At 58.8% G+C, this 10,773-nt stretch overlaps 3 protein-coding genes across 3 annotated transcripts in view; 2 read left to right on the forward strand and 1 right to left on the reverse strand.

Annotated features, from left to right (window-relative positions):
* The window catches only part of CFAP61 (cilia and flagella associated protein 61), a 90,518-nt gene extending 88,974 nt beyond the window's left edge, over window positions 1–1,544 (forward strand). Inside the window, 2 exon segments of the mRNA XM_048937186.1 lie at window positions 653–794; window positions 796–1,544. Coding sequence (XP_048793143.1) covers window positions 653–794; window positions 796–1,017 — 364 coding nt within the window. The 3' untranslated portion in view covers window positions 1,018–1,544.
* A 750-nt stretch (window positions 1,545–2,294) lies between these two features.
* Window positions 2,295–4,101, forward strand: INSM1 (INSM transcriptional repressor 1). Its single transcript, XM_048937191.1, is given in 2 exon segments — window positions 2,295–2,338; window positions 2,340–4,101. Coding segments are annotated over 2 exon segments (1,254 nt in total). The 3' UTR covers window positions 3,550–4,101.
* A 4,605-nt stretch (window positions 4,102–8,706) lies between these two features.
* RALGAPA2 (Ral GTPase activating protein catalytic subunit alpha 2) overlaps window positions 8,707–10,773 on the reverse strand; it is a 118,080-nt gene continuing 116,013 nt past the window's right edge. The window contains exons 40-41 of the mRNA XM_048937184.1: window positions 10,732–10,771; window positions 8,707–8,820 (exon numbers count right to left, since the gene is read on the reverse strand). Coding sequence (XP_048793141.1) covers window positions 10,767–10,771 — 5 coding nt within the window. The 3' untranslated portion in view covers window positions 8,707–8,820; window positions 10,732–10,766. The remainder of the gene's footprint in view (window positions 8,821–10,731; window positions 10,772–10,773) is intronic.

Genomic DNA, 10,773 nt, shown 5'->3' on the forward strand with positions numbered 1-10,773 from the left:
TTCTGAAACGGAACTTTGATTAAATATTTGGGGAATATCCTCTTCTCCTGCTGCCCCTTCCTTCCAGGCATGTCATGCTTCAAAGAAAGGTACCTGAAGCAGGGCTCAGCTCGAGCAAATCTCACATCCAACCTTCCGGCGTTTGTAACAGCATCAGTAACAGCACTGAGCCTCAGCACACTGCTGCAAGGAACATATTGCAACACTGCGGTGGCCTGTTTTTCTGGCCTTTATTAATCCAGAAACCTTAATGATGAACAACATTTGTGTCATTGTCTACACAAATTTAATTTGTTTATGCAGCAGTTCAGTTAATCCTGCAATCTGCTTTTCTCAAATGAGGACAGATAATGGAGACACCGTTCTTTACAGGTCTTTGGGCTTTTAAATTCTGATAAAATCAGGATTCTTCACTGGGTCTTGCCACAGCTCTGAATTAAGCCACTTTAAATGTAATTACTGGAGCTGGCTGTACATCAGGAACATCCATTAAAAGAATTGATTGGCCATGCTGTTGCGAGAGGCATTTCACGAACAAACGATCCTGATGGGTCCAGAACTGTCATTTATAAAGGCGAAAAAGCAGGTAAATACTTTATTAGCGGTTAATGAGAGGTTCACGAGATAACTAAATTTCTTCTTTTTTAACCAGCTACTTCAGGGAGCCGTGGTCCATGGCCATCTATCACGACCGCTTTATCGACCTCCAGAAGGAGCTGCGCCAGATCCTGCTGTCAGAGCAGGTGAGAGAAATGCCATTTTATCATTTGGGTCATCTGTCCATGCTGTTCGCTTTCAGTTCCTTCTCCCATCTTTCTCCCAAAGCTCTGTGCTCCTGTCGAGCTATTTCCTGCACACATCCCACACCCGCTGCCCTGCTGGTTCCTCTCAGTCTTTGCTGGGTTTTCAGATGTGCCAGCAGCACTTCCCACGAAGTCGCTCCGTTTTCCCACGCAGCACAAGCGGCCTGCCAGAAATCCCCACCTCATTTCTTACCACTTTCCTGGTGTTTCCTAATCAGAATACACCAAATGCCAACCTAAACCTGTCTCAGGCGAGCCTGCGGGCAGCGGGTTTCTCAGCACCTCCCCACAGGGAACGAAGGGCAACTGATTTTTCTCAGCCACGGGTGAATTCCCCGAGTAAAGACGGATCAAATGCTCACTGATGCTGCCCGAAGCCTTACACCGCAGACAAGAGCCATACAGTCCCACAGCTCCGAACCCAAACCGTCACCTCGAACCACGGGCCGTGGCTGACACCCCACCGAGCTCCTGACTACAGGAGGGCCGCTGCGGGAACGGCGCCCAGCCGAAGCGCCGCGCCGCTCCGCCGGCTCCTCCCAAGGGGCCCGGGGTACGGGAGGGGATGGCAGGGAAGCGCAGCGCTCCCGCGGGCGCACCCGAACGACTCGCGACTGTCTTTCCCCGCAGGTTCCCGCGGAGCGGCAGACCGAGGACAGCCCCGTCCCACCGCCGCTCGCTCGCTCGGCCGTGCGCTACCTGCTGCGGCACGGCGCGCAGCTGCCCATGTACGCCCGCGGCCGGCCGGCAGGTGAGCATGGAGCGGGGCGCCGAGCTCCGCCTGGCGGCCGCGGCCGCTCCGACCCGGGACCGCGGTGGGGGTTGGGGTTGGGGGGGGGGGGGTCGGGGGTCCGCGCGTGGGGCGCGGCGGGGGGGGCGCGGCGGCGCGTGCCCGCAGCTGTATGCTAATGGCCGCCCCGCCCCGCGCTCCCGACCCCCGGCCCCCCTCCCCTCCCTTTGTCCCCTCCTTCCTCCCCCCGCCGCCCCTTTGTGCCGGCTCCGCGCAGCTTTATGCTAATGCCCGGCACAAAGGCGGCCGCGGGGGGCTCGGGGGGGGCCGAGCGCGTGCCGCCCGCGTGCCTCCCTCGGGAGACGGGGAGGGGAGGGGGAGGAGGAGAGAGGGGCGGTGGGGGGGGGGGGGGGGTCCCCGCCGGCTGCTCGCCGCCCCCCCGCCGCGCCGCCACCTGCGGGGCCGGGGGACAAAGGGGCGCGGGGCTGGCACCGGCGGCGGGGGAGCGGGCGCGGCGCTAACAGGTGGCTGCCCGGTCTCCCGCTCGGCGACGCCCGCGGCCCGGCGGGCACGGCCCCGCGCCTTCGGAGCCGCGAGCGGGGAGAGAAAGAGCGCGGCCGGCGCCCGGAGCGGCCCCGCGCGCACAAAGGGCCACGCGTGCCGGGGGCGGGCCGGGCGTGTGCCTGCCGCGGGGCTCAGGTGCCGCCGCCCCGCCCGCCGCCGCCGCTGATTGGCCGCGCCCGCCGCCGCCGGGCCGAACAATGGCCCCGGCCCTCTTAAAGGCGGCGGCGGCGGCGGGCTGGAGGAGGAGGGAGCGCCGCTCGCCGCCGCCGGGCGCGGACCGCCCGCCCGAAGATGCCCCGCGGTTTCCTGGTGAAGCGCAGCCGGCGGCCCACGCCCGTGTCCTACCGGGTGCGCGCCCCTCCACCCACCGCTCCGCCGCCGCCTCCCCCTCCTGCCCCGCCGCCGCCGCCTCCTCCTCCCGTGCCCTTCGGGACGCCCGATGGCCCCATGCAAGCGCTGCGCAGCCCCACGCGGCCCGTCAGCCGCGACGCGCTGCTGGAGCGCGGTTTCAGCCTGGGCTCGCCCGTCTCGGCCGAGTCGTTCCCCGCGCCCGCCGTGCCCAGCAGCATGGACCCGCTGCTGCTCGGCCCCGCCGAGCTCAAGCTCTGGGCCGCCCGGCCGCCCCCCAACCCCAGCGGCGGCGGCGGCGCTCCGGCCTCCAAGCGTCCCGCCGAGCCCGGCCGGCAGAAGGCCGCGGCCGGCAAGAAGGCGAAGGCGATCCGCAAGCTGACCTTCGAGGACGAAGTGACCACGTCCCCGGTGCTGGGGCTGCGCATCAAGGAGGGCCCGGTGGAGGCGCCGGCGCGGCGCGGGGGCTGCGCGCGGCCGCTGGGCGAGTTCATCTGCCAGCTCTGCAAGGAGGAGTACGGCGATCCCTTCGCGCTGGCGCAGCATCGCTGCTCGCGCATCGTCCGCGTGGAGTACCGCTGCCCCGAGTGCGACAAGGTGTTCTCCTGCCCCGCCAACCTCGCCTCGCACCGCCGCTGGCACAAACCGCGGCCCCCCGCCAAGAGCGGCCCCGAGGCGGCGGAGCCCCCCAAGGAGGCGGCGGCGACGGCGGCGGAGCGGGACACCCCGAGCCCCGGCGGCGCTTCGGAGGCGGGCTCCGAGGAGGGGCTGTTCGAGTGCCCGCGCTGCGCCCGCCGGTTCCGGCGGCAGGCCTACCTAAGGAAACACCTGCTGGGCCACCCCGCCGCGCCCGGCCCGGCGCCCGAACCCGCGGCGGAGCCCGCCGAGCCCCGGCCGTGCCCGGTGTGCGGGGAGAGCTTCCCCAGCAAGAGCAGCCAGGAGCGGCACCTGCGGCTGCTGCACGCCGCGCAGCTCTTCCCCTGCAAGTACTGCCCCGCCACCTTCTACAGCTCGCCCGGCCTCACGCGGCACATCAACAAGTGCCACCCGTCCGAGAACAGGCAGGTGGTGCTGCTGCAGGTGCCGCTGCGGCCGCACTGCTGAGCCGCGGACTGCGCCCCGCGTCGCCCCCGTCCCTCCCCGGCCGCTCGGGTTGCGCTCGAGGACGAAGGAGAGGCGAGGCTTCGGTCGGCGCAGCGCCGGCGCCTTCGCTCCGCTCCGGGACGCGTAGAACTGCCTTAAGTCGTGCCGTGCCCGCGCCGCGCCGTCTGTATGTGTTGGGTCGAGTCCTCGCGTTATTATTTATTCCTTATTTATTTATATTAATGATGAAGATGGATATTATTTGATCGCAGATGCTCTAACGTGCTTTTTTATTCCCTCCCCACGTCCCCCGGCCCCACCATCTCACTGTGATCTCTTTTTTTTTTTTCTCTTTTTTCTTTTTTTCTATAAAGGTTTTAACTTTTATACCTGGAAATAAACCACGTGACCTTAACCCGTCCGCCCGCGCCGCCGACAGCTCTCACTCCTAGATGCAATCTCTTTTTCTACACACATTATTTTCGTACCTGTTAGCTATTTATAGAGTGCTTCGATAGGACTGTTTCGACTGTATAATTATTTACTATTCAAATAAAAGTATTTTCCAATTCACGCCTGCCTTCTGCCTGCCCGCTGCGCGCTCGGCTGCCTTCGTTACGGAGCGATGGAGGGTGGGAGAAGGAAGGAACGCGGGGCTGCTCGGCTTGGAGGTGCCTGAGGCTGTTGTGTTCTACGGTGTGGGGCAGGGGATGCCCTCACTGAGCTTTGCTGTGGCTGTTCAGGAGAGTGGAGTGTGTGTGCAGCAGCTGTGCGGGAGAAAAAGAGAGTTGCCGTCGCTGCTTTTTGGTTTGGGTTTCCTTGTAAGGTTGGGCTAAAAAGTACCAAAAAGCATGAAAGCAGCGGGCTGCTGTGCTGTGCTTCCTAGGAAACCAAGCTCATCCTGCCGGGGCTGACGTCAGGTCTGGGCGAAGCTGTCATAGCTGATGATCTGCAGAGGAGAACGTGGCCCAGCAGCACCCAAAATGCGGGTGGCAGGATGGGGCTGGTGAGTTTTGCTTTGCTCTGGGGCTGCCTGCTGTGTGCTGCTTCCCTTGGGCAGCTACGATCCTGGAGCTCCTCAAAGAGAAGGAGCTGAGCCTGTGCTGAAACCCTGCTGGGCACTGAGGCCCATCGGTGAGGCCTGAAAGGCCACCCATCCTGCGGCACCATCCAACCCAAATAGCTGCTTTGTATTGCTGCTGGCTTCCCAATAGCCAAGAGTGAGATAAAATCAGATCAACTGCCATGGTTGGTAGGGAACGTCGGGGTAAAGCTCAGTTGCCGTGCTGGATGCAGGGGGATGTGATGGTAGGGGCTGGTGCTTGGGGAGCAGCACGGAGAGGGGCAATTTTAGGGTTTGGGGAAGCAAGTTTCTGCCACAGATCCCCCCCAGAACCGGGGTTCACCCCTTGTGAGCCCCACACGATGTGGCCCCGCAGCCCCAGGGAGCACCAGGTGTTTCCTTCCCGGTGCCATCTCTTCACCACCCGGCAGCCAGGAGCGGCCGGCGCTGTGCAAACAAAGCCTCCTGTCAGCTAACAAATCAATCTGCTGAGGGCTCCCAGCTCAGCTGGAGAGAACAGGTTTGGGCGCATGAGAAAATGCTGATCCCACCTGAAAGGCAATTTCCCATTTCTGAGGCAGTGGGAGCGCAGGTACGGAGGCTGTGCTGCATGCACGGCCCGATCTGTTGGCCTGTTTTGCAGAATGCTGGGTCTGGCCCCCATCGGAGCGCACAAAGAGCTGAACACATGGTCTGAAATGGACTGTTTGCAAACTGAAAAGAAGCGGGGAGGTTAATTACGGGAACCTTCAGGGTGCTGAGAAATGCAGCTCCGACACCATCGCCGGGCGATGCGCTGCGCAGTTCTCCCTGCGGTGCCATCAGCACGGGCGGCTGATGGGGGAACAGCTGAGATTCTCTGCTGTGCCGCTGCTCAGCGTTTCTTTTAGCAGGGCTGGGACCAGCAGCCGTTCCCACAGCCATCGGCTGGGAGGGCTCACTGGGAGCAGCACCAGGCACAGCGGTTGCTGAAAGGAGGGAGGCGGGAAGCAGGAAATCATCCAGAAATGGGCCCGCAGAACTTTGCCTTCGGATTTCCTTTCCTTCCCATCAACCTGCTGAAAAGCTGTTGCTGATTCTAAATGAGTGGAAAAGCAGTCAGACATTGCTGCTGGCGTGCCAGCATCCTGCAGTGCTGGGCAATGCATGGCTCTGTGCACAGGGAGTTGTGATGTGGGAGCAGGCATCACAACACGAGACTGAGCGCCACAGCTTGGGACTGGGTGTTGCAACGTAGGTCCAGGTTAGGGTTAGGGTTATGGGTGAGGTTTAGGATCGGGACTCGGGGTTCCAACCCCTGCTGTGGCCATGGTTGCCACCCACTAGGTCAGGTTGCTTATCGTATATCCTGTTACATGGTGCACTCAATATTATACAGCATGCGTATACCGTTAATGATATTTTCGTGTGTAACTGATGCATATCGTGACACAGCTGATGTGCTCTGTGACATCCCATAGGCTGTCCCTGCCGGCGGTGGCAGTGTGACACTGGGTGCAGCAGTGGGGCGATGCCGTGCTCCCAGCTGATGGACACGGCAAGGTGTGCAAACGGGGATTGAAGTGAGAACTTCAGAAAAAGAGAGATCTCAAAGCAGCTTTTCCCACTGCCAAATAATCCCGTATCATTCCCGCTGGCATAAGCGGGTGTTAATGCCTAAGCACCCTGACATAATTATGACTGAGCACACAAACCCCCTTCATTTTCTTAAGCGATGTCTCCGCAGAGCAGGAAATCGCCGCTAGAAAGGTTTTGTTTCTAATGCCCATGCAAATTCCCAGCAATGAGGCATTACACGGTTTAGGAAGGGCAGCCTTGTCATCACGCATCTCCTGCAATGAATGCTATAGAAGGAATGTCTTCTGGGGCTTGGTAATGCTCTGTAATTACTATTAGTGAGAGCTTCCAAGCCCCTTCCGAAGAAGCCAGCGATGGTGCTGTCACTGATGCCGAGCTCCCTTCCGACCATTCTGTGACCCTATGAGAAACAAAACCTCTCCTTTAGGTGGTGACAGAAACAGACAAACACATTTCTGTGATCAATTTTTATTCACTAGAAGAGAATCCTCTGAGTTAGCTGTCCCTAAGCCGTACAGAAGTAACGTTCAGTAGCAGCTCTGCAGGTCTCAGCCCAGCAGAGCCCTCCCCGTTCTCCCCCAGTTGCCCTGGCTGGGATGGCAGCTCCAGCATCACAGTGCACCATCACGGTGTGGCTTCACTCTGCTCAAGGCACCAGGGGGAACGGAGCAGCTCCGTGTCTGACTGCACAGTATGCAACCAATGCTGAATTTTCACAAGTCGATGTTGTTCTGACATCGGGAAAATATTATTAATCCTCCCCTGAAAGAGGGATGAGTATTGCTCCAAAGAGAAACGGCTCATTTTACTCAGAACGCCTTTGAAATGATTTCAGACCACTGGGTAACTGAAGAACAAGACAGCCTGGTGTGTTCCGCTGCGAAAAATGAAATAAATTAAAATACACATTTTATTTTCCAACTTCCCCCCCCCCGATCGGTAGGGAACAAAAGCAAAGGGTGAGGCAGGCAGGCGGAGCGGCACTCCAAGCGCTCGGCACGCGGAGCTCCGTGCCTGCAGCAGTGCTGCGCTCACCCCAACCCCAGCCGTGTGCCTCGTCAGCTGACTGCTGCGTGGAGCCCCATGGCAGGGCTGCCACCATCAGTGCCCGGAGAGCTTGTCTGCATCCACCCGGCAGCAGCATGGAGTGGTGGCACGACAGCAGTCCTTCGTGTGAACGTGTAGGAAGTGCAAAAGCAGACGGCACAGCGGGGCGTTTTATTCAGTTCCCATCACTTCGATACATCACATGGAGTTCAGAGGTGTGCGCTTCAAGGCTAAGTGGCGTTTCAGAAAGAAAAACAACACCCCAAAAACACAAAAATTGAACAACAGTTGAACAAAAAAGCAACGGGAGTGAGACCTGAGGAGGACGAGGAAGGCCGGAGGTATCTGATGCAACACCCAGGAACTGGGCAGACACACCAGTGTCCACAACATCCAAAACCCGAAGCTAGAGCAGGAGCTGTGAGTTTTCACCCTGGAAACCTGTGACACGTGCAGAGTGAAGTACATTTCCCATCCAAAAGATTTGCTTACTACACAAAGTGCCATCAGGACGTTACATTTCCTTGGGAGCCTTCAGATGGGTTTGTATTCTAGCTCATCAGAGATGCTTCCCCTTGCAGATTATTGCCCCAGTGTTGTGAAAAGGCAAAGTGGTGTCGTGGGGAGCGCGCCGTCCCGCGGTGAGTCACACCCTGGTGAGAAGCAGTCAGGCAGATGTGCAGCATTTCATCTTCTGAAAGAAACGTGGCTGGGTGTTTCTCCACATGTGGACAGCAGTTCACACTGCACAGCCACTGCAAGCGTTACTGTGGAGGATGAAGCAGCCCTGGGGGCAGGGCTGAGGAAGAGGACTCCTTTCCAAACCACATGTGGAGGCAGGGGACGGCTCACCCTGCACTGGGGCAGCAGCACAGAGAGCAGCCCAGCTCGTGCACTGCCACAGCGTCCTCGGTGTGGGGACGGATGCTCCACAATAGGTGGTGATGGATGACCCTGAACAAGATAGCACGGGTAAACGGAGCGATTTCAGAGCAGGTGCCGCCATTCTATGAAATTGGCAGCAGCCTCCTGAATTTCAGATAAATGGGCCTCTCTGATTATCACTAATTCTTTGCTCCGTGCACAACAACTGCCACGGATGGCTGCTGAAAACAGGACGGGAGCAGAGGTGGAACAGATGCTGAGCAGCACCCCATCACTCGCCCATGCTGCGGAGGAGGACATCCGGCACGTGCCTCATCATTACAAAGCTCAGTTCTGCTTTGTCACAACCCCCCGGCCCACAATTCGTTGGACGGAATGACTGAAATCAGTGCTCTGAGACGACGTGAGGCAACGGGCATCAGCGCTGCTCCGTGCCCTCGTGCGATGAGGTGGGGGGAAAAGTGCTTGCTGCCCATTCCCTCCAACAAGCGCCCATCCCGAGCAGGGGGTCCTTCAGGCAAGGAGCAGAGCCTGGTGTGTGGCGAGGGGTTCCCTGGAGGGTGCAGGGTGTCAGCTGGGAGCCTTGCTGAGCGCGCTGGCGGAGCGGCGGAGCCTCCCGCAGGCTTTGCTGCCGGCGCTGCGCGGCGCTGAGGTCAGCTCTGCTGGCTCTGCTCCTGCGGGGACGGCGAGGTCGGCGCTGGTGCTGGTGGTGAGGCAGCCTGGAAGAGACAGCGGGCAGGGGAAGGCGGGCTGAGGACAGGGACAAGCAGTGCGTGTCCGCATCCCAACAGCCGCTCTGCAGATACAGAACCTCGGGTCTTTCTGACTACTGCAAGTGGACCCCCATCAGGAACCGTGCTCACGGGCTTCCTTCTCCAGCACCTCCCCAGAGGCGGTTATGGCTTGTCTGAATGAGCACAGCTGAGGGGACAGCTATTAACTGTAGGGCAGTGAATAAAGCTGGAGTGTGTGCAGCTCCTGCCTGGCTGTGGTGCAGACGCGCACGGGGAATACCGACGCATGCTGCAACACAGCGCTGCTCTTGCTGCTGGGGTTTCCACCCATCCCAAGGCGTTTCTCGGTGTCAGTGTTATTTCATTAGCTCCCCTGGGCTGCAGTGTTTTTAAATCTTGTTGTAACTAAGTCTCTGTGTGTTTTTTCCTGGAGGTGCTGTGCCCCGGTGCTTGCAAGCCTGGAGCAGTGCTCGGAGCCCAACCTAATGGCTGTGGCTGAGCACCTCTGCGCTCCGATGGCCGTGTGCTGCGGCACAAACCTATTTCCAGCTCAGCAGTGGGCTGTGCCTCCTGGCTGCCTGCTCCCAGCCGGGCTTTCTGGCTGTGTTGGAAGTGCACCAGTACAGTGGGACAACCTGCATGAATCTTGGGACTGCTCAGAGCTTGGAAATTCAACAATGTTTGTCCAGCACAGGCTGAGCCTCATTTTGCTTCCTTACTAAAAGGATTAAATCTTGGGGCCCTGCTCTATGTAACTGCGGGTATTTTGGCGAATAGGCACTGAACTCTGCAATGCTGAGGTCCAAAGCCCACTCTGCTCCTTTGAAATCCCATAGCTGGTTTACAACCTGGCGTTGGCATTTCAAATGGAACCTTTCAGTCCCAAATTTATATTTCAAGACAACTGACTGAAAGGGAAATACCGCATTAAAAAGAAGAAAAAAAAAAGGTGAAAAACATGACTTAATGTGCAAAGGCATTCTCTGTGAAAAATGTGGAGCTGTCAGTTCAGGATTCAAAAGAAAACCTGCGGTGTTGTTCACAGCGCGGGGAGGAGGGGGTGCGAGGGAGGTGTCACACTTTACATTCCTGCAGTCAAGCGGCATGGCAGATGGTCAAAATAATACAGTTTCCCCCAAAAGGACGAGCTGCAGCAATATTCATGCACGCTCCCCACAATGCCTCGCTGAGAGTGAAAGGCTGCAGGCAGGATGTGGGTCAGGAGCTCCCGTCCCCACGTCCCACAGCCCCACGTCCATCCTGCAGCCCCGCAGCCCCGCACATTCCTGCAGTCCCAGCCTTCCCCCAGCGAGTCCTGAGCTGCGCGTGCGGCCCCTGGCTGTGATTGATAGGGAGACAGCAGCTGCAGAGTGAGCGAGAGTTAGCCACAAAAGATAAAGGCTTTCATACAAATATTATAATTCCACTTGCAAGCCGTCTGGCACAAACTCTAATTGCTTCGCCTCCTCGCAGGGGAAGCCTGCAAGTTTGTTGGGAGGGCGAGGTGCTGCTAAGGGCCTTCTTGGAGGATTCACCCTTTTATTTTTTGGCCCTTCTGAGGCTGTTTGCTCCAGAGGGTACACAGGCAGTATGGAATTAGGAGTTGTAAGAAGCAACAAGCAGCTTTGATGGCTATTAGCTAAAATGGATTTCCTTTTGGCTCGCAGGTGGGTCACGGGAGGGCTTGAGCCCTTCCAAATTCACAACTCAAGCAAGCAGGGGGGTCTCAAAGCACGAGGAGCCAGGTGAGATGTGCAGCCCAGCCTTAGTGAGAGGCAGAGACAAAGCCCAAACCCAAGGGCAGAGCACCAGGAGGAGGAGGAGGAGGTGGAAGAGAAGGAGGAGAGCGTTAGCGATGGAGCGCGACGCATGGCCTGCGGGAAGCACGGCTCTTACCTGCGGCAATTAGCGTAACGAGACCGTTACACACTCTAATCT

Source organism: Lagopus muta, chromosome 2, assembly GCF_023343835.1.
Source record: "Lagopus muta isolate bLagMut1 chromosome 2, bLagMut1 primary, whole genome shotgun sequence".
NCBI lineage: Eukaryota > Metazoa > Chordata > Aves > Galliformes > Phasianidae > Lagopus > Lagopus muta.